We start from the raw sequence: 23,036 nt of genomic DNA, 5'->3' as shown, positions 1-23,036 counted from the left end.
TTCAGAATTCACCTGTTGCTGTGTGGTTCCAGAGTAATAACCATGCCGTTCCCTCCTAAATTTCATCCTGTTGTCCAGTTTCACGTCACAGAGCCCAGTGTATTCTGGGTCCACCGTGTCGCCTACCAGCGCTGACTGGTGTTTTGATGGCAGCATATTATCACAGTTCCAGTGGTGGAAGTGGGCTGGTATAGGGTGGCACGCCATACCGCCACTTCTCCTACTGCCTGCATTGTAATACTATCAATCTCCACTCTTGCATTTTTCATACCGCCACTTCTAAACGTCCACTTCAACCACTGAACAGCTCCCAATTTATGGCTCCATTCATCAACGGATAATTGTAATACCCTTGGTCTTTAGCTACTTCCTTAGTAATATGTAAGAATAAAAAGCTTGATTGAAGCCCCTGTTCCTTCACCTTGATCCAACATAGACTAAAAAGTAGATTTACTGAAGCTTCAAAAAAGGAAAAGTGGAGTTGTTGCCCATAGCAACCAATCAGATACTAGCTGTCAATTTCTAGAATGTACTACACAGATGACAGCTAGAATCTTATGGTTATCTTTATAAAAACTTTAGTAAATCTACCCATAAGTGATTAAAAAGAAAGAAAAAGAAAAAGACAGTCCACTAACATGCAGTCCAAGGGTCAACTGATAGTCCACGTGATAAAGCAAAAAATATATTCTTAAAGCTCTGGCTAACTCTGAGAGTTTCTGCATGGAAAGTGTCGAAGTCGTATAATTGGATGAACGAAAGTATATTGGTTAATATTGTTTTAGTGGTCGATTGCTACACGTGGCATACGGGGACCACAAGTTAAAATACGCACGTACACACTCGCATTACAACATTTAGTTATTTATGTAATTCATATTCATATTGGTTCCGTTACACAGTCATTTATGAGCAGATAGTATTTAGTTTATTATTAATTTATATAATATGATTATATGTACACTTCAGTGTTATTTAAGGTTCAGGTTATAGGAAAGGAGTCATGTCTAGTATCATATTTAACCCCTATTCATCAGCAGCTGTCCAGTGCATTCGGCGAAGAGATCGCACATTGCATACTCTAGTTATTGATGTTAGGGAATAAACCTTTAATATGATACTGACCATAAAATGCTAATAGACTAATTGTAACTGGAGATTCAGGCGGCTTTGGATTCCTTAGATTGAACCAGCCTATGACCTGTTTACCCTGGACGCATCTGAAGTCTGGACCTATAGAAGCAAGCCACGTCATCTCTATTGTTCACTCTGTAACGCTGACTGTATATATATAATCATAGCTGCACCCCCCACTAGCCTCAGTCTACTCTGACCACAGTATTCTAAACAGATATACTCTTCACTGGGGCCCGTGGTAGCGCAGCGGTATGTATGTATCTTTTGGTATTGGCTGTACTGTACTGTATCATAATATAATCATGTAGTGAACTGTTAAACTTTGCATCTGCTAAAATAAATCACTTTGTGCGTTAGAAACACAATACAATCACCTATGCAATGCTTATTTGAAAACGATAGAATTACTTTAATAAAAGTCATAAAGGATGAGCGGAATTAATTCAATTGTTTTCACACCGGTTGGTTAAAATTCTCAACCAATTGGATACAATTAGATACAGGAAAAATTCTGATTGGTTGAAGGTTTCAGTCAAATCAAAGGTCAGCAGAGATCCTTTAAAAAAGGCCTTTGTAAGACACTGACATCTCTCAGGGCCAGTGTCCAAGGTTTTTTTTTTCCTGCTTCTTTCATTCATTATCTTCTCTAAAAATGATACCAAAAAAGCAAATAATTCTAAAATGATGTGATGAAAGTTACAACAATGCACACAGACTGTTTTCTTTCTTCTGTCTTTTCTTCAGGTCTTTATAATAATATAGGTTGCTGTAGTATTTGTCTGTTTTTAACACATACATATATAGGACCGGCCGTCAGTGCTCCACTCCCTTCCTTCAGCTATATATATAAAATATTGCATTTTCAACCCATTTTAATATGCAGTTCTCATTCAGAGTTAGCCTGTCTATTACCCTGACTACACAGAGCACCAGGCAGGCTCAGCGATACCAGTAAGGGAACCTAGGCAGTTACCTAGGGTGCCAATGTTCAGGGGGTGCCTAAAACACGAAATGAGTGACTTAATGTCACTCTCAATATTATTAATGTGCCCAATCTGCCCTTACACTTAGCCCCGGCCACTGACATGGAGGAGCAGTAGCCACCTAAAGTGCCCACGCAGTCTTCTCCAGCCCTGGCACCTGATGGTCTGGAGAAAATCTTCTTCCCATACAAGAGTGTGGAATTATTTTATTTTTGCCTGGTTCTACACCACACAAGATAGGTCTCGGTTATATCACTTGGCCACCTCTATTTGGTAGTCTGCCTCTTGGTACAATGTGAGATAATCTACTGAGAATTGTGATAGCCATTCAGACACTTGTGTTTCAATAGATTTCTTCTAAAGCACCAAAGTTGAGTGAGCACTTCCTATGCAAAACCATAATCTGTCTTCCTGTGAAGTGTTCTCATCGGATAAAGTTTACTCTGAAACAGCCCTAGAAGGAAGATTAATGTTGTCACTTCTTCCTCTGCATATGTCAAATGTTTTACGAAAGAGAACAAATGTAAAGCAGCTGTACCCACTAAAAGTTCATGTGTGTTTTCAACTGAAAACCCTCACAGGCTTTACTGTTTGCTAAATACACCAAAATGTCATCCCAGTGAAAAAATTCTGGTTAAAAACGATAACCCGTAAAGTCCCAGGTTACAGTAAAATGTGGAGGGTTTATAGATGAACCACAAAGACGGGACATACACAATATGCAGTAATAGTCCTTAAATCGCACCCTGCAGTGTACACTTTATGCTTTGAGTGGTGTATCCTCTATCTCTGGGCTGAATAAGCTTAACATTCCATCAAGTGGAACATTTAGAATGCAGAAGCTATATTACAAGCAAGTTTGATAAACATATGATGGGTTTGCAGTACACCGAAGTGCACCTACAGTAGGCAGTGATGCTTGGGATGTGTTTAGATGATAATGGTACTTAAACGGTAAAGGGTCTTTGAAAAAAAAAAAATTCTATGTAGTTTTGCGTAGAATCAGGCAGGTAAGTCCACCCCACCACATTTTTTTTTAGCTTCGGTAAAGTTATTCGATGTAGTGATACACATACTTGCCTACTCTGGGTGCACTCATCAGCTCCTTCGACCTCAAGTACCACCTTTATGCTGATGACACTCAACTCTACCTTTCCTCTCCTGATCTCTCTCCCTCCCTTCTTTCCAGGGTATCCGCATGCCTCTCTGCCATCTCCTCCTGGATGTCCTCTAGATTTCTTAAACTCAATCTTGCTAAAACTGAACTCATTGTCTTTCCTCCTTCTCGTACCTCCTTCCCCTCTGACCTCTCCATCACTGTTGACAACTCATCTATCTCCCCTGTTCCCCAACTCCGCTGCCTAGGTGTCATCCTCGACTCCTCTCTCTCCTTTGCCCCTCACATTCACTCTCTCGCCAAATCCTGCCGTTTCCAGCTTCGCATCATTGCCCGCATTCGGCCCTTCCTCTCCCAGGATGCCACCAAATCTCTCGTCCACTCTCTGATTATCTCCCGCTTGGACTACTGCAACCTTCTCCTTATCGGCCTCCCCCTCTCTCATCTCGCTCCCCTTAGATCTGTACTTAACGCCGCTGCTAGGCTTATTTTCCTCTCTCGCCGTTCCACCTCTGTATCCCCACTCTACCAAGCCCTTCACTGGCTTCCCTTCCCCTACAGAATCCTTTTCAAGCTCCTCACTCTGACTTACAAGGCCCTCGCCAACTCCACTGCTCCCTACATCTCTAACCTTATCTCTATTCACACTCCCTCCCGCTCACTGCGATCGTCCAACGATCGTCGCCTCTCTTCCCCTCTGATTACCTCCTCTCACGCACGTATCCAAGACTTCTCCCGCGCCGCTCCCCTCCATTGGAACAAGCTCCCCCGCTCCATCAGAACTTCCCCTAATCTGTCCTCTTTCAAACGAACATTAAAAACCCACCTTTTCCTTAAAGCCTTCCAGTCTCATGCCTAAACTCCCACCGGTCGGCTACCTCTTTTTCTCATCCCTTCTTCCCTTCTCCCCCTTCCTCGACTCCGTCTCGGTTTCTCCTGTCTCTCCGTCTTATCCATGTGTCTGTCTGTCTTCCCCTCCCTTTAGATTGTTCGCTCCTTTGAGCAGGGCTCTCCTACCTTCCGTTTCCATCACTTTTAACTGCGCTCTCCAGCTACTCAGCTCACCTCCTCTCAGTCCCTCTGACCTCTGTCTCCTCTCGCTTCTCTCCGCTCCCCTCAGTGACTCTCAACCTGTCATCCGTGCCCACCCTCTTGGGCCATAGTTACCTGCCTATACCTACTTTTCCCCTCCCTCCATCTCTTTCATGCTGTGCCTGAGCCTCCAGAGTTATAGTGCTTACTGTTACTTGTACTGTGCTATTTCACCTTGTACTGTGCCATTGTTTGTCCTTGTACGGCGCTACGGATACTTTGTGGCGCCCTATAAATAAAAATTAATAATAATAATAATAATAATAATAATAATACTCTCCCCTAATTTCAGGGAGTTCTCTCGGGAGAGTAGACCTCCTCCTTCATTCCACCCATTTCTCTTGTGAAAATTGTAAATGAAAGAATTACACACTTAATTTACTGGGAACTCTACTCTGAGGGGCTATGTTGAGAATCATCTACGGGGTTACCCTATACATTTGTTGGAAGACTTAAGGTAGGCAGAACATTTAGGGATATTACTGGTTTTCTGCCCCAACATTGGCACATTGTTGTGATTAGGGAGGTTTGATCTTGTTTTAAAATGTTTTTCGATCTTATACTTGATTCGCAATGAAATATCTTTAGAATAGACAGCTTTGATCACATTTGAGCCAACTTAACCAAGCTAAATGGCTACATTTCATTGTGTTTTTCACGGATTTTAATGCAAATGGTGAACTTCTAACTGCTGACTTGAACACAGTAGGGATCCTATCTTTTTGTAAAAATACTAGCCATCCTATATCTTCAAAGATAAAGACATTCGCACCGAATCTAATTTTATAGTCCTTTATACTGCATGGTACACAAGTGCACGTGTGTGTGTGTGTGTGTGTGTGTGTGTGTGTGTGTGTGTGTGTATGAATGTGTGAGTGAGTGAGTGAATGTGTGAGTGAGTGTGTGAATATGTGAGTGTGTGTATGTGAGTGTGTGAGTGTGTGTGTGTGTGTGTGTGTGTGTTTGAGTGTGTGTGTGAATGTGTGAGTGTATTCTAAATTTAATCCCAGAGAAGGAGAACATTCAGAAATATAATTGTGGGTTGTGTCCAATTGAGTTTGGATGCAGTACTATTTGTAGTGTTTACCAATCACTCTGTACATATTCATAAGCAAATATGCTCCTGTACAATACTTGACGTGTTGACACAAGTGTTGTTTGCAGTGAAAGTGTTAGGCTGGGTACACACTACAGGTTTATCACCTGAATATCATGCCAATCACACGATAAATGACTATTAGGGCCGATATCGCATAGTGTGTACGCTCCAAACATCTTGTTTTATCGTTCCAAAGCTCATCATATGGTTTGATGTGAGTTCTCTGTACAGCGCTGCAGAATTAGTGGCACTATATAAATAGTTGCTGCTGCTGCTGATGATGATATACATCTCTATAACACACTTGCCAACTCTCCTGGAATGTCCGGGAGACTCACGCATTTCGGGAGACTTCCGCGATTTCGGAGCCTCGCCCCCGCACACCCACCTTCCCCAGGGAGGCTCCCAGACGCCAATGCCAAAAAGTTGCCAAGTATGCTCTATAACATACATAACAAATGTCCATTTTTGTGATGCATTGTTCCACCCTTGACCCCACTTCTTTAGAAATGAACATGAAAAACCACTCTGCTTCTAGACTTGTTGTTTGGCAGATAAACCCGAAAGTGCTTATAGTGGAAACAGTGCACCTAGAAAAACACTTTCTCGCACAAATGCAAAATCCTACCTATCATGAGTACCTACCTGCCAACATTTCAAGTCCTGAAAGGGGGGCAAAATAAGCCCCATCACACAAATGGTGGAACTCCACCCATTTACCTATTAAGCCTCATTCCATTTGCGGCACGTGAAATGGGATGTCCCACCAAAATCGGGACAGTTAGGGGGTATGATGAGTCCTAATCTCGGTACTTGACAATTCAAGTCCTTTTTTGGGATAAAAAAAGGCTGAGTGCCCTTTCAGAAAAAATTGAATTACTTTTCACCACTTTATCATATTTATATATTTCTCTTCCACAAAATGAAATCTTGTTTTTCCACTTCAGTACAAAGCCAGGCACCTTGCTCACATGATTCATACTAATCAAGAAACACCCCTAATGCACCCAACTCCTCTAATCGGATGGGGCACCTATTCATACTCTTCCCAGAAAAACAGGCGCAACTGTGAAAAACTAGGCACGTCTTATCACAAAAATGCATTGGTGCTGCGCTTTTACACTTTTATGGCTCGCAAAGTACTCTGCATAAGAATGGTTATAATCGGTGCTTTTTTTGTCATAGAACACATCGGAACTGTGTTCCGGCACCTATTTTTCAACGGATTTTTAAAATTAACTTTTGAACAGTTGATGTTTGCAACTTCTATCACTTTTTTTTTTTGCTGTGCTGCTACAGTGCAGCACCGCATCTTAGTGTGTGTCCTGTGCTGGCTTCCAGCTCCGGCAGTGTCGTGATGTCATGACGCTGCCAGTGAGAGGATCGGCAATCAATCAAACAAGTAGAGAAGCGAGAAAAGAAGTATAGAAGGTAAGTACACACTACAGGAAGCAAGGGGGAGGGGGCACAGAAAGAAGGGGCTTAAAAAAAATGAGGGGGACAGAAAGAGAGGAATACAGAAAAACAAGGGGTTCAGAAAGAAAGGAATACAGCAAGACGAGGGGGACAGAAAGAGAGGAATACAGAAAGACGAGGGGGACAGAAAGAGAGGGCTACAAAAAACCGGGGGGGGGGGGAAGAGAGGGTTACAGAAAAACGAGGGAGACAGAAAGAGAGGAATACAGAAAAACGAGGGGGCAGAAAGAGATGAGTTCCAGCACCTTTTTTCTTACAAAAAAAGCACTGGTTATAATAATCCTATTGAGTTCCTGCATTTTGTTAGCCGGTGGTAAAGGAATTGAGCAATTCTAATATGTACCAGACTTTCCACTACAGAATGATTATTACAGCACAGGATGGCAGAGAAAGAGATTAGGAGAACAGACAACTCCTCGACTGATATATAACAGTAATCCATTATTACATGATTTGTATATTCTTATTTTAAATATACTATAGGACTATATACTGAGCTCTGTAACAGCAAAACAATATCAAGTAGTCAGAGAATAACCCTATAAAACAAAATACTTTCCTGAAATATAAAAGTAGCCTACCTACTGTGTGATTGTAAACTATACATGTATATTGTATATAAATTCTGCAACATTTTGAAAGTTGCCTGTTATAATTCTAAATGAGTTGTTTACAGGGCCGTTCCTCCCATTGGGCACAATAGGCAGGTGCCCGGGGGCCCTGCAGCCCAGGGGGCCCGTCGAGGCAGCGCTGCAAAAATAAAAATCTTGGCCAAAAAAAAAAAAGAAAGGAAATACTTACCTTACGGTCAGCTGGCGATCCGGCTCCCTCCGAGCGGCGCTCGCAGTGCATGTCGGGCATGACGTCATCACGCCCGACATCCCGACATCCATTGCGGAGCGCAGCACGCAGGAGTCCCTTGCGCGGCAGCAGAAGTGACTGAAGAAAGGTGAAGAGGAGAATAAGCCGATTAAAAGGTAAGTTAAGGGTTTTGTTTGTTTTTTTTATTTAAAGGGACGCTGATGGCTGAAAGAAAATGATATATATATATATATATATATAAATATACTGACATATGAATCCCTCAAGTGTTATAATAAGTACACATAACACAGTTGTTTAATCCTTTAAATTGTCTATCCTAGGATCATTTAATTTTATTCCGGAATTTAGACGGTAAACATGCTTATTAAAGAGCAGTATTGGCTGTCTACATATTGAATGGGGTATGATAAAACAATTTATATCCTTGATGAATAATATGTACCCACTGCTCCATTAAAATGTATGGATAACAAAGAATGAAAGGAGAATATCAAACCGATCATTGGGATCTAATATTTGAAAATTAATGTATTTCATACTTGTCAACTTTGGCAAAGACTGCTCCAGAAGATCGGGGGAAGGGGGGCTTATGGGGGGAGGGGGCGACGGATTGTGCCCTTTGGCCCTACCCCCTAAACATCAATCACATTTTCTGACCAATTACAGCAGGGGGTGGTGCCACGATGAGGCGCGATTCGTGGCCCAAGCCCCGCCCCCGCTACTTTACTATTGACTACTTACGACAGAAAAGCACGTACCTTAGAGATGTCCAAAGTTTGAATTGGACGCTGCTGCATGTGCTTGAGCTAGGCACGCCCTTACTGTACATTGACTATGTGCATACGCCAATTCTCCTCCTCGTTCTGCCCATGAAATCATAGGCTGTAGAAAGGGTCCTTTGCCCTCAAAGATGAATTGGACGTTGCTGCATTCATTGACGTGTCATCCAGTTCTGGGCATGCACAGAGTGATTTTATGCAAAATTTGGCAGGTATCAACATTTACATTCCTTAATGAATCAGGCCCACATTGTGCATTCTCAGTAGGAAGCTATAAGCCCTATGTCTCTCTCTCTCTCTCTGTCTTTCTGTTAAGTAGAATGGTAAGATTCCTGCATAAAATACATAAGTGCTGAAAGAGACCATACAATGTCCTAATTGACTGTCAAATTGTCAGTGTCGGTTGTATATTAAAGCAAGACACAGCATGCACATATAAACTCTTTTCACATATTGACAACATTATTATTGGTGTATAGGTCTGAAATATCTCATGTATAAGCTAAGTCTGAATAGTTATGAGCTCTGAACTCATCTTTGAAATACTGCATAACTAACGTTTCACCAAGTTCAATTTTGGAATGTGTGAAAATCTTCAAATGTTTTCAGACATTATGCTGAGCAATAACAGAATTCTCATTTCAGATTAATCTCTTAATGGGTGTTATGAAGTGACGTTTTGGGGGAAATAATTTCTGTACAGATTCAAGCTTAAGAAGAATGAAGCTGCTGTGAAACTTCACCCAAATTAAATTTCACAAACATTGTTTCGCCCAGGTTTGACGGACCAGTGATACAAGCATTGAGTTCTGCTTTTGATTGAAACCTATTTTATTTGTAAATTCACGTTTTGTGAACTGTACAGTCTGTAAATGAAGCTGGGAAAATTCTGTTCCGTGATGGGTTTTAAATTGTGGGTGGAACACAAATAACAGGAGGAATTCCGTGAGTAACACTTAAAGCCAAATTTCACCAAAAAAAACATGTGAAATTCGCAATTGTGAAATGAGCCAGATATTCTGCAGAGCAATTCTGAAAGATTTGCCCATCTCTGATCCAAGCAGAGGACTGGCACTGGGTACACCAAACGATGGGTCTCCAAAATGCACCAGCTTTCGGATATATTCTCCCAACACTGTTAGGCCTAGAAACACCTCTTAGCCATTCTTGCCAACTCTCCCAGAATGTCCGGGAGACTTACGAAATTCGGGTCAGTCTCAAGGACTCCCGGGAGAGCAGGCAAATCTCCTGCATCCCGCTACTGGCGTCTCAAAATGATGCGATTTGCGGTGAATCGCGTCATTTTGGCAACAATTACGCGTTTGGCCACACCCCGCCCCCTCCCGCCCTCCAGTCACGCCCCTCTCCCGGAAAGAAGTTGCCCAAGATAAGCAAGTATGCTCTTAGCATGAGTGCGTGATATATGTTAAACAGAACATGCTACATTTAACAGATTTTTGCAATTCTCTTTAGAAACAAATAAATCACTATACTAACAATGCAAAATAAGAAAATATAAGTCTATATTAAATGCAGTATTATATGCAATATATGTAAATACAAGTATGTATTACATGCAGTATTGTATACAGTATATGTAAATACAAGTATGTATTATATGCAGTATATGGAAATACAAGTATGTATTATATGCAGTATATGGAAATACAAGTATGTATTATACGCAGTATTATTTGCAGTACAGGAAAACATAAGATTGTATTATATGCAGTATTATATGCAGTATAGGAAACATAAGTATGTATTATATATATATAAGAAAACATAAATATGTATTATATGCAGTATATGAAAACATAAGTATGTATTAGATATATAAGAAAACATAAGTATGTATTATATGCAGTATATGAAAACATAAGTATGTTTTTTTCCTTACCAGTTTCCGTCTTTATTATTAAACTGTTGGACAGCGTGCCCAAACTGCTCATTTGGTGATCCAGAAAATATTTTATGCCCTGAGAGCCCAACATTGTATGACGTACAGAATTGAAAAAATGCACCTAGAACATTAGAAGAAACAGATATGAGCACATGTCTAAAAGTGGAGTCGGCAGAACATTGGGGTCAACAGTTACTGCAAAGAATTAGATTACACTGACACAATGATAATGATTATTAGTGATTGCTTATGTTACAGTACTAGTGAAAAGTGTTTAATGCAGGACGAAAATGGTGCAGCACCTCAACAGAAAGACAAGGTTTTTGACTGAGTGATCTGGAAACCGGGAACCTGCTAATCTCACCTAAATGGTATTTGCAAAATGTAATCAATGATGAATAAACATACAGCACTGTCTGCATTGTATAGAAGAGGTTAATGATCTGCTAGCTGCATTAAGATGGTACAAACTTTAAAGGAAAAGTGGACTTTGGGCCTGATTCATTATGGAAGGTAAGGCAAAAAAAAAGGTGTATTTTGCTCCTGGACAAACCATGTTACTATGCAAGGGGTGCATATTAGTTTATTATTTTGCACATAAGATAAATACTGGCTATTTTTTCATGTCGCACACATATTGAAAGTTTTACTTTTACCAACTATAAATCTGTCTTCACATTTTAAGTTTACATCCCCCCTCCAATGCAACATGGTTTTGCCAAAGTGCAAACTTACTCCTTTTTATCCTTTACTTTCCTTAATGAATCAGGCCCTTTATGTTTAGGAAGTAAATGTACAAAACAGACTAGTCTATGTCATACTTGACAACCTTACAATACTACCCGTAAAGATCCCGGAGGGGAGGTCAAGTGTCAAGGCTGTGTGGCGCAGTGCATTGCTTTTTATTGGCCCAGCACCTGTGGCGCAATGCCGCAATCATGTACTCACGGCGTGGGGAGTTATCCAGAATTTGTCTCCCAGATATTCCAGAATAGTAGGCAAGTTTGGTCTATGTACATTCATTTAATGCTAAATGCACCCTCTAATAGAGTGTATTTAGCACTAATCTTCATTGCATTTCCAGCTGATCATTCCCATACTAGCACAAAATGTTTTTCACAGTATTCAATGACAACCGATGACATTGAGTTAGTGACACGCCAGTGGGGTTTACCTTAGACAGAAAACTGAATATGTCCAGCCCCTCAAGAATGGAGATGCTGTAATAAAGGTAAGCACTAGATAAAGTATCTAACAGTGTGTCTAGCAAATAATTGTACCTAGAATAGAGGTTATAATTGCAAAATTGACCCTCTGAATCTATTTTGTACATTTAACCCATGAATAAATAAAAGCCCAACCTAAAAATTAATCAGAGGTTAATCACTGGAGATTACACCCTGGGTAAAAAATGCTTTATAGCTATAAAGTTTCCAAAATACAATTCACAAAGCATATATAACTAACTATGAACATAAAATTACAATATTTTAAAGGTCTAAATACAGACATTTTTCTACATATAGCATGACGATCAAATGCTAACATATACAAACACATCCAAAACACTAATGTATGAGTCAAAAAGCTTAAATAGCATAGCATGTCATTTAGTCCCATTCAAATATGCAGAGGATTCATTGGTCATCTGTGATGAACAATCTGTTCAAAGAATTCTCTTTACCAAGAAACGTGCAAGCCAGTCATTCCAACCTCTGAAGCTCCACTCGTCTCTGCAGACATGGTTTATCTCAGATCTATACAATATACTGAAAATAATGTACGCTTAAATAAAGAGGGACAGGGGAATTTGATCCAGAACAGGAACAGTCCATCCAAAAATGTAACTGTTGGAAGGTATCCATTTATTTAAAGGGTATAGATATTCTTAATAATACAATGCTCATGTTCACTCATGTGACGCCCTCTTTGTTTAGGTATTCCCTATTCCACTGCTCCTCCAGGCCGATTGTGTAAAATAATGCCATTTGATCAGTGGTATACATCCCCGTAATGATAGATGTGTCAACATTGTAAACACTTCAGTTATTTTAAACATAGAATTTAGTTCAATAATAACACACATGGATATGTCCAACATAGAGTTTACTTGTTCCTTAATATGATACATTTAAGGGCACTGTATGCAAAGCATTTTCCAAATGTGTGTTCTGACACTCTTTGTGACTTTTTGAGACCTGTTTATCTATAAAACATCATCCTTGTCCAAAGCCATTATCTTCTTCTGAAAATACTGAAAGGCAAGAAGACCTATCCATTTCAGGCAATTTGTGGGTGATCCCACATCCTGAAACTAATTATAAATGCAGAAAATCTTAGAAATACATGCACAGTAATTACTACTCAAAAACAGGTCTTCTGATGTACACATTTTTCTTTTCTGTTTATTAACAGTTGGTTTGTTTATTTTACTACACTAATTGCAATGTTTCAAAAAGCCACTCTTAGAAAAAAAAATTAAAAGTAAAGAATTAATTAATTAAACACCTTGGCCAGGGGCGGAACAAGCATTGCTGGGCCTCATAGCAAAATTTGGGTAAGGGCCTGGCGATGCTGCTCTAGCCTTGTAGGCTACCAACTCTACTCTTTTGAAAACATAGCTGGTTCAGAAGAATTCTCCACTCTCTTCTTTCTAAAGCAATCTCTGGTTCAGAAGAATCCTCCACTCTGCTCTTTTGAGAGCATGCTCTGGCTCAGAAGAACACTTTGTTTTTACTGCCCCCCATAGTTCCGCCACTATCCTTGGTGAAAAATAAGTTTAGAGAACTATGAAAATAGATGTTTAGTAAATGTTTACAAAATTGTCACTAAATATTTTCAGTTGGCAACCCCGCCGCTAAGACCAGAGGTTTCTATTAGCCTGACTGTAGTACAGCAGTATAATTATTTTATATTTAGTCTAGCATAGAGATAAAATATAAATCAGCACTAAAGGACAATTAATTGTAATATAGTGCTCCTCCTATAGAATGCCCCTTGTATAGCACAACCCTTATCATCAGGTACACTATATGGATAAAAGTATTTTAAAAGTATTTGACCATTACACCAACAGAGTCTGTAATGACATTGTATTCAAATCCATATACTTTATTATGGAGCGATAACAGATTCCACTCTTCTTGGAAGGTTTTCCACAAGATGTTGGAGTGTTTCTGTGGGAATTTGTGCTCATTCATTCTGTAGAGCAGTTATGAGGTCAGGCGCTGATGTTGGATGAGAAGGCCGCTTGCAATCTCTGTTCCAGTTAAACCCAAAGGTGTTCGATGGGGTTGAGGTCAGGGCTCTGTGCGGGCCATTCAAGTTCTTCCACTTCGAACTCATCAAACCACGTCTTTGTACTCCTTGCTTTGTGCACTAGGGCACAGTGATTTTGGAATAGAAAAGTGTTTCCACAACCGCCAAACCCAAACTTGCCCATCTGACTGGCAAACAGAGACGTGTGATTCATCACTCGATTAGACACATTTCCAGTGCTCCATAGTCCAGTGTTGGTGTGCTTTACACGACTCCATCCGACGCCTGAAATTGGTCTTGGTGATGTGAGGCTGCTTGACCATGGAAACCCATTCCATTAAGCTCCCGCCGCACAGTTTTTGTGCTCACATTAATGAGAGTGGAAGTTCAGAACACTTCAGCTATGGAGTCAGCAGTGCATTGGTGACTTTTACGTACCATGCACCTTAGCAGTCGTTGACCCCGCTTTGTTATTTTACGTGGTCTTTCGCTTTGTGGCTGAGTTGCTGCTGTTTCTAAATGCTTCCACTTTCTAATAATATCACTTACAGTTGACCGTGGAATATCCAGCAAGGATGAAATTTCACGAACCATCTTATTGCAAAGGTGGCGTCCTATCACAGTACCACGCTTGTAGTCACTGAGCTCTTCAGAACGTCCCATTTGGTATCACAAATGTTTGCAAATAGAGACTGCATGACTAGGTGCTGAATTTATACACCTCTGGCAACGGGTCTGATCGAAACACCTCAATTCAATAATTAACAGGTGTGGCCAAATACTTTTGTCCATATATTGTATATTTTCTGCACAAAGTACATTAAAATATATTAATTCCATTATAGGTCACCTCGTTATGCCAGCCTCAGTATAATTCCTGTATTAAGCGGCCATTATAGAGAGGGAGAATTTATTAATAATGAACAATTAAGGGACATTATAGTGCGTTAGGAGAGGGTCTTCAGGCTGGTCTTAATCTGCAGATTGATCCTGTGTGTAAAAAAGAAACATATCACACTGGATTCATTTATACAGAGTTTATTCGTTATGCATTTATGAACTTTTATTTGTATAGTGCCACATATTACTTAGCTTTACAGAAAATGTTTAAATAATTCACAAGGAGTTGCCCCCTGGACAGCTTTTGTCAATACAAATCAAAATTCCAGATTTCTACTGTTGCTCTGTAAATTGTGTATAAGTATTTGTTATGTAAAGCCACTGGGTATTTAGCAATTCTACAAACCCAGAAAACAGGTTTACTATACAATATGGTGAAATAAAGACAAGTACAGTTACATGCAACTGAAAACACATAAGGAAGAGGTCAGGGTCCAAGTAACTTAGGAACCAGTTTATCAAAGGGCGAAAATCCTTACCGCGGTTGGGATTTTTTGTTTTGCCCTATAAAACAAAGGGTTACCAGCAACAATGATGCTACTATTGTCGGTAACAGTCTGTGCCAGTGGTAAAATTTACTGGCTTTCACTGCCAAAGGCTTCCCTATACCTTTGCAGGTGGAATATTATATTTAACAACTGCTTGTTCTGCTGTCATCAGCTCCCAGCTCCTTAGATGTAGTGTGAAGGGGACGGGGGGCAGGTCAGGGACTCAGAGAGAGAGTGGATGTGCTGAGGGTCTGAGCTGAGAAACCACATGCACTGAAAAGCAGGATGGTAGTGACCAGGAGAGGGCTGACAAATCTTAGCCCGGGGGGGCCAAGACTCGACTCAATAGCCTATTCCAATGGAAAAAAAATGCAGGTGGCCCAGTGACCCAGCCCAAGGTAGCCCACTATGGAACCAGCCCAGGGGGCAAATGCCCCCCTGCCCTTCAGCCCAGTCTGTCCCTGGTAGTGACTCCTACTTGCTAACTTTAAAAAGGGGATGCTAGGTGGCAAGTGCAGAATCATGTCATCGAGGCCCCCACCTCCTAGTGTTTGGAACGGGGCCCTCCTGGACCAGGCGCAGGCTGGCAAGTCTCAGGGGGGCCCTGGGGGGCGCACAGGCGGCCACATCACATGACACGCAATGCGGCCGCGTCATTGATGATGCGACCACATCACCTGTCATGTGATGAGGCCGCCTGTGCGCTGACGCGCCCGCATCGCGTGTTTTGTGATGCGGCCGCAGGTAATATTAAAGAAAAACTTGCATCCACGGGGTGGGGGGGTCAGACTGAGCGGCACCGATGCCCCCCAGCCCTCTGGCCCAGCCCTCTCCTGTCCTGGACTTTGGAGAAAGTCCTGATCACCCAGAGGTCTTGGAGAACTACACAAAATTCAGGAGTCTCCTGACCTTTCTGGGAGAGCAGGTTGGTATGTATGGCCTCTCCCTCTGGCTTAGACACCATACCCACTGGTATACTCCTGAACGTGAGAGCTCAGCTTGTCTTTAATCCTCATCGAGTTTGAACGAGCAATGGGAACAGCAGTCCCTTTAGTACCACTACGAGTCGGTGGATCTGAGTATGCCACACACAGTGTGAATGTAGAGCATACACTGAGACAATGAGCAGAATACGAGAGAGACCTGCAGAGAGTCAGCTGGAGAAGTGTGTGGAAATGAACACTGGAATGTATTTTAACTGTTTGAATAATTATTATGCTAATAAACATTTCACCTGTCCAACATAAACATTAACTGTTTTGTCCTGGACACACTGGACCCGGCTATATACTGATATCATATCATTGGGGCTTATTTATTGAAGGTCGAAAAACTCTATTGTAAACAAATTATAAACAGGGTTTATTGATGGTGACCAGGCTCTTTTTCGCTTGGGGGGAAGGAGAGGGGGTGAAGGTGAGGCCGCATAATGGTCTCATCCCAGTCACCATATTTATTAACTATGGCACCGATAGGCACTGGTTTAATGGAAAATAAGCAGCGAAAAATAGTTCAACATCATTGATGTCTGAAATCTGGTATCTGAAATGATGTTTCTGTATGTGGTGTACCTCAGTAGAAGGTAACTGGTTTGGGGATTGATTAGGTAAACTACCCTTTAGATAAATGCATTGCAAATCAAACCAAAATTAAACAACTTGGGTCTGAGTCACTAAGAAAAGTAAGGCAGAAAAAGGAGTAAATGTTCTCCGGGACAAACCATGTTACAATGCAAGGGGTGTAAATTAGTTTTTTATTTTGCACATAAGTTAAATACTGGCTGTTTTTTCATCTAGCACCCAAATACTTGATAACTTTATTTTACACTGATATTTAAAGTTGATCTAGGACATGCCCTACTCCAACTATAAATCTGCCCCACATTTTAAATTTACCCCCCCTCCAATGCAACATGGTTTTGCCCAGGTGTAAAGTTACTTTTTTTTATGCTTTAATCTCCTTAATGACTTAGGCCCCTTGTGTATAATATTCTCATCCACTTACATTGCTAATTCATCATTTCTTGTTCCACTTATAGAAAGGGAAGTGGACACCAAAACTTTGAGCAAAGCATTTCTACTCCACATAACTGTTGGGGAAGTGGCGGTAAGAGAGAGGAGATAGACGCAGTACCTTTACTCTAGCGACTATAGAAGATAAATCAGTGGTAATGGGAAGCGTTCAATGGACAGAAAGAACGATGGTTTGGGTGTTCAGCTTGGCAAAACCCTAAACTGCTTTCCCAAGTAATAGCGGCTCTTTAATCAAAACTTACTGACCTTCTGACCATAGTTTGTGAAGTAGGATCGGTCTTCTCCTGCATTGGGCTTGCTCTTTTAGGGGCCTTCCTGTGGGAGGAAATTTTATTCCTTATTGGGAAAAATCCTAGTTCTGTTAAAACTGGAAAGAGGATTTTGGAATACAGGAGAATGAGGGTCGTCTTCCATTAAATTTGATGGACTTATAAGAATGTATTCACAGGGTAGAACCTCCCACAGTGTCAGCAGCAAAGCTGCACTAAGTCTAGGGGGTATATTTACTAAACTGCGGGTTTCAAAAAGTGGAGATGTTGTCTATAGCAACCAATCAGATTCTAGCTGTCATTTATTTAGTACATTCTACAAAATGACAGCTAGAATCTGATTGGTTGCTATAGGCAACGTTTCCACTTTTTCAAACCTGCAGTTTAGTAAATATACCCCTAGATGTACTATGTGCAGAGCTCAGTCTCCTATCATAAACTCCCCTTATCCACCCACGTGTTTATTTCTCATAGCTTAGATGTAATGTTGGATGATTTTCATAGTTTTTTTTCTCTTTACATACAGATGAAGCATGTTTCTATGGGACATATAACACAATATAGCACAATCAGAGCGTGCGCCAGCTCCTGCCATATGCTACACTCCATTTGTATTGTTACCTGCTCTTTTGTTTAACAAGGGTAGTATGTAAGGTCTAGACTGCGGCTAGGTGCAGAGGCCCTGGAATGTCTGGTTCTGCCACTAGCTCACCCATTGGGGGTCATTCTACCCAGAAGCATTGGACAAGAGGCCCACAAATGCCATCATGATGTTACAATACTGTCTTTACAAGTCATCATATGACTCTATTGCAGGGATTTCTTTTACAAGATAGAAGATTTATATAATCAGAAAGAGGTGAAGATTGCACATGCTCGAAGATGATCCTGATTATGTAGCTTTCAGCAGGTAAATGGACAAGAGACGTACAATACCATTGTAGTGGTAGAAATCAGTACTTTTCCAATAGCTTAAGCTTAGTTCCTTGCTCTGTCTAAGCAGAAATAATGTAAATCCACATAAATGTGTACACATAAATCAAGGTATTAAAAAAAAATAATTGAATTAATATATTTGTCATTTGAAATAAAAGCACTCCTAATGTTCCCTTGAGTTCAGTGTCAGACATGCACTTTTTGAGTCCCATCTTAAAAATCACAGTGAACTCAGTAAATATATATACAGAAGTCACATGTTGCCTCAATCCTGCCTATCCCTGCCCTGCTAACATCGAAATACAAGGAAAGGGGCGGGGCTTTTGCAGAGCAATCAGATGTATGCACAATAAATATTCTTTCTATAGTTGTGTGATTGCATTCAGAATGTAGTGTATTATATATTCCAGGTATTCAGATTTGGTTTAATAATGTACCTATTTGAATTGATCAATATAAACATAAGATACTAGAGATATTTTTGTTATGCTTAAAAGGAATACCAGTCATAGAAAAATTGGAATTATTAATATAATTTGGAGCTGCACATAATTTCTCTGCAACAATTAAATAGAATAATATTCATAGACAAAAACAAAAACAGTGCCACCCAGTGGATAAATCAGCATGTAAAATACTTGTATCTTTCTGCAATATGATTTCTTGGGGGTGAGATAATTTGTAAAGGAAGTCATTTCTTAGCATACTGATCATGTATAGTTATATTAAATGGTGCGTATAATTGCAAGCATGTTCCCTTGAAACATCATGAGATGAATACTAGTAATGAATGAGATTTTATATACTGTTCCCCATTCCGCATTTGGAAGCATAATATCGCTCGTTTTTCTGGTGTAAATTTAACCTTAAGTGCTCCCAGTCTTACCCCAATCACAACACATAGCAGAATTATTTGTCACCCAGCTTTTTTTTATAGAATATACAATCCATAAAATGCTAATCTAGTAATACAGTGTGGAATGGTTCTGTGTGGCATGGTACTGTGTGATATGGCAATGTGTGGAATGGTACTGTGCAGAATGCTGTGTGTGGACTGGTACTGTGTGAAATGGTACTATATGGAAATTACTGTGCGGAATAGTGCTGTGCGGAATGGAAATGTGCGGAATGGAAATGTGCAGAATGGTACGGTTCAGAATGGTATGGTTCAGAATGGTTCTGTGCGGAATGGTACTGTGCGGAATGGTAGTGTGCGGAATGGTAGTGTGCGGAATGGTTTTGTGGAATGGTACTGCACGGAATGGCAATGCAAGAACTAATTCAAAGATTGTGTTGTCGGAACTTAACACCTCTGCAAACTACACTCAGCTGACCTCTAGTTCTATCTCTATCCATAGGAATATTTAATTCTGCAATACCACTGATGTCATTTTAATTGTGTCACTACTACATGACTACACCCAGGATATATAGCGATAGTGATTAATACACATGTAACTTACAGTATCTGAGTCACAATAACAGTTATCTCTGTACTCTACTACAAGGTTACAATATCCTGCTCCCGTGTAAACACAGACACTCTGAAGGAATAGATTATGCAACAATCCTATTTATATTAGTTAGCCATTCACAACATTTGCGAGAGCTCTAGACACAGGATATTAGTCAACATGATGCAAGATTTTTACATCAGCGCAGTTTCAGCAGTGTTTGTATTTTTTCCTTACATATGTTTGTATAAACATACAGGGATGAGATCTGTCATCCAATCACTGAGTGACTCTTCCTGCAGTTACTGCTAAGCAATATCATGAGAAGGGCACTGCAGAGGAAGTGTTTGGAGAGACGGAGAGACAGGGAAATAACCCTTACTAGCATTATTTCCCTCATCTTGGATTAATGTGACTTGTATAAAACTAATCAGTAAATGCCCACAAAAAACATAAGTAGGAGAAAATCTGGTGCTTCCAGCACTTAATTCCCACATTTGCAAATATTACAGAAAAGTCTATATTGTTGTCCTACTCACAATGCCATTGGTCACTGCATTACCACACATATGCTGATCCAATTAGCCTCCGGAGAAAAAATATTTCCTGGCCAGCTTAAGGGTACGGTGACCTTAGGCCCCAAGCTCAGCAAGGGGCCATGAGGGATATCAGTGCTACATCTGCCCCCCGGGTGGTCCCATAGTGGGCTACCTTGGGCTGGATCACTGGGCCACCTACATTTTTTTTACTTTAAAATGTTCCAAATAGGCTGCTGAGCTGAGTCTTGTCCCATTGGTTAAAATTTGCCAGCCAGCACCTGGTTCTCACCATTATGCATTGCATACATACACATAGCTTTACTAAGCATTCTAATGAGTGTGAACTGGAGGTTTCCATGACTGTAGTACTATAACTTGCTCCTCCCCGGTTAGCCGCTGCTGGTTACTCTTGTTTCTGTGCGTCCACAAGGAACCGCTTGATTCAGTTCCCGGCAGATTCAATGAACCGAGGACTGTCCGTGACTGGCAGTAGTGGCAGAGTTGGGTAGAAGCTGTAGGAATCATGTGATGTACACACAGTGCCTGTATTCTATTATAGAATGTTGGGTCCATATGGGTCTCCTGGGATCCCTGTTGATATCATCACCATGGTTTTAATACAGGAGGAAAAGCCACTGAGCTAAGCTAATATCACTGCATGAAAAAACATCCTAATGTAATAAACAAAATAGTATTCTATTCACTGGACAGAAGAAATGTGATGAAGTGAGGTAGTCTCTTATTAGGATAGGTAATGAAAAGTCCAACCTCTTGCTCATTGGTATAAGCACAAGGAGTGAATCAATGACTGTTAAATTATCACGACTTCCGCTACATCAATTGGAAGATTTTTTTTTTGGTGCAAACAGAAATATATGTGTTTGTGTGATATTTTACTGTAAAATGTTGTTTTAACATTTTTATGTTAGATTAGATTTACATTGTTTTAATAGTATTATTATTGTTATTCTAAAGTAGAATTTTAAATAACTTCAGCAACTCCTGTGAGCAATCATCATGGGTTTTATTATGATCATAAAACAGTAAATTCAGAATCATGATGAATTGCTTTGCTCGTCTCTATACTCCATGCTTGTCAGAGCATAGCTGTTACTCAAAATAAACTGCAGTACAAGCTGTGGCCTGTTGCGTTGTGATCCAGACAACGGGTTATCAGTTCAACGTGAGGAAGACACAACAGACTAGGTGTAAGTGTTTAAGGAGAATCCCATTGCTATATTTATTACAGCCCAGAGCCCAGGCTGATACTAATCCAACCTGCACACCAGAGTGCCATCCAGAGGGTGGTAACTGGTACAAATAAGTGGAGACCAGCTGCCCATACACAGCCTGATTGAGCTTATTGGTGCACTTGGCCAATGGCTGCACACAACAGCAGATGACAGTCCTAGAATCCCTGGATTCTCCCTCACAAGCATTGATTACACACACCCTCTCTTCCCCAATGCCAGCCATAAAGAAAGGAGGAGGGGGGGGGGTGTTCATTTTAAATCTCTGGGACAGCTGGTTCTCAATGTGGTGGCGCAGGAAAACACCAAATAAGAGATAGGATGATACTCATTCAGCGTTTAAGGCACCTCTGAAACATTAGCGCTCTAGGTGACCGTCTTAGCTCACCTAATGTTAGCGCTAGCAATGGATAGGTGTACAACATGCCCATGACCGTTCTCAAACATGCAATGTCCTGAGGGATACCAGTGCTACAGTAACTTCTATGAAGAGTGTGCACAGGATAGACTCCACTATTCCTCAGCCATTAAGCATTAATGGTTATGTAACATTATCACAGCAAGTTCTGACTACAATTCCCACACAGGTGATGTTATATGAATGTCTGTTTGTTTTCTCTTTCTGATCTGTGAATCATATTTCTGAAATAAGTAACAAGTTCTGGTTACTGTGTAACTAGAGGGTGAACAATGGAAGTGACTTCCTGTGACTCCTGTATCAGACTGTGTGAGTATAAGGTATGTGCAATGAATCACATTCTGAAAATCAAGGCCATTTGGTTGTTATCTTCTGAGTACATGGAGCCAAGAAATATTCCACACTTGATTTACGCACACATGAAATAAAAATATAATGTTATAATCCTGCTGATAGAGTCAATGCTTACAGATAATGTCCATTCAAGAGGGACTTATGATTTGTGTTAACACTTTCCTCTCACGTATCATTTATTTTCACAGTTACTTGCTTATCACTTTGTAACAGCCTGTTATAGTATGTATATCATTCTGTTGTGTCATTGTGTTCTCTGTAGGAAGGACATGGAGTTGACAGCATTGGTGGACAAAGCCCTGAGGTTTGCCACCTCTTGCCCCAACACCACTGCTGCCTAAGCCATACATCCCAACATTTATCCAGGCAAATGGGGTCTTTCCCTAATCCACACAAATCCAGCCTCAATTCTCAGCCCAACCTGCCCACCCAATTCTCCAAATACCCCACCCCTTCAAAGGTTCTTATAATCGGGACTGTCCCGAAATAAGGATAGTTGGAAAGTATGCCTTAGCTCTCCATGTTTCCAAAAACATCTGCATCCCATCTGTATAACATAAGTGCATGAAAATTGAACTCAGCCGACAGTTAATGTTTTAAATATTTATAATATATTCGTACTTCATTATTAATGTAGAAAGCAAGAAAAACATTAACTTTTTGATTTACATAATCAGGGCGGGGGCGTGGCCAGCTCCTCATGGGAGGTGTCCAGTGCCTACAAAT

The 23,036-nt window shown here is 40.6% G+C and overlaps 1 protein-coding gene across 1 annotated transcript in view; it reads right to left on the bottom strand.

Annotated features, from left to right (window-relative positions):
- Nucleotides 1-23,036, bottom strand: part of ITGA2 (integrin subunit alpha 2) — a 117,248-nt gene that overhangs the window by 63,285 nt on the left and 30,927 nt on the right. Inside the window, exon 2 of the mRNA XM_075183960.1 lies at nt 10,409-10,532. Coding sequence (XP_075040061.1) covers nt 10,409-10,532 — 124 coding nt within the window. The remainder of the gene's footprint in view (nt 1-10,408; nt 10,533-23,036) is intronic.

The sequence above is a fragment of the Mixophyes fleayi genome, chromosome 1 (assembly GCF_038048845.1).
Source record: "Mixophyes fleayi isolate aMixFle1 chromosome 1, aMixFle1.hap1, whole genome shotgun sequence".
In the NCBI taxonomy this organism is placed as follows: domain Eukaryota; kingdom Metazoa; phylum Chordata; class Amphibia; order Anura; family Limnodynastidae; genus Mixophyes; species Mixophyes fleayi.
This window is presented reverse-complemented; position numbering and strand designations above follow the sequence as displayed.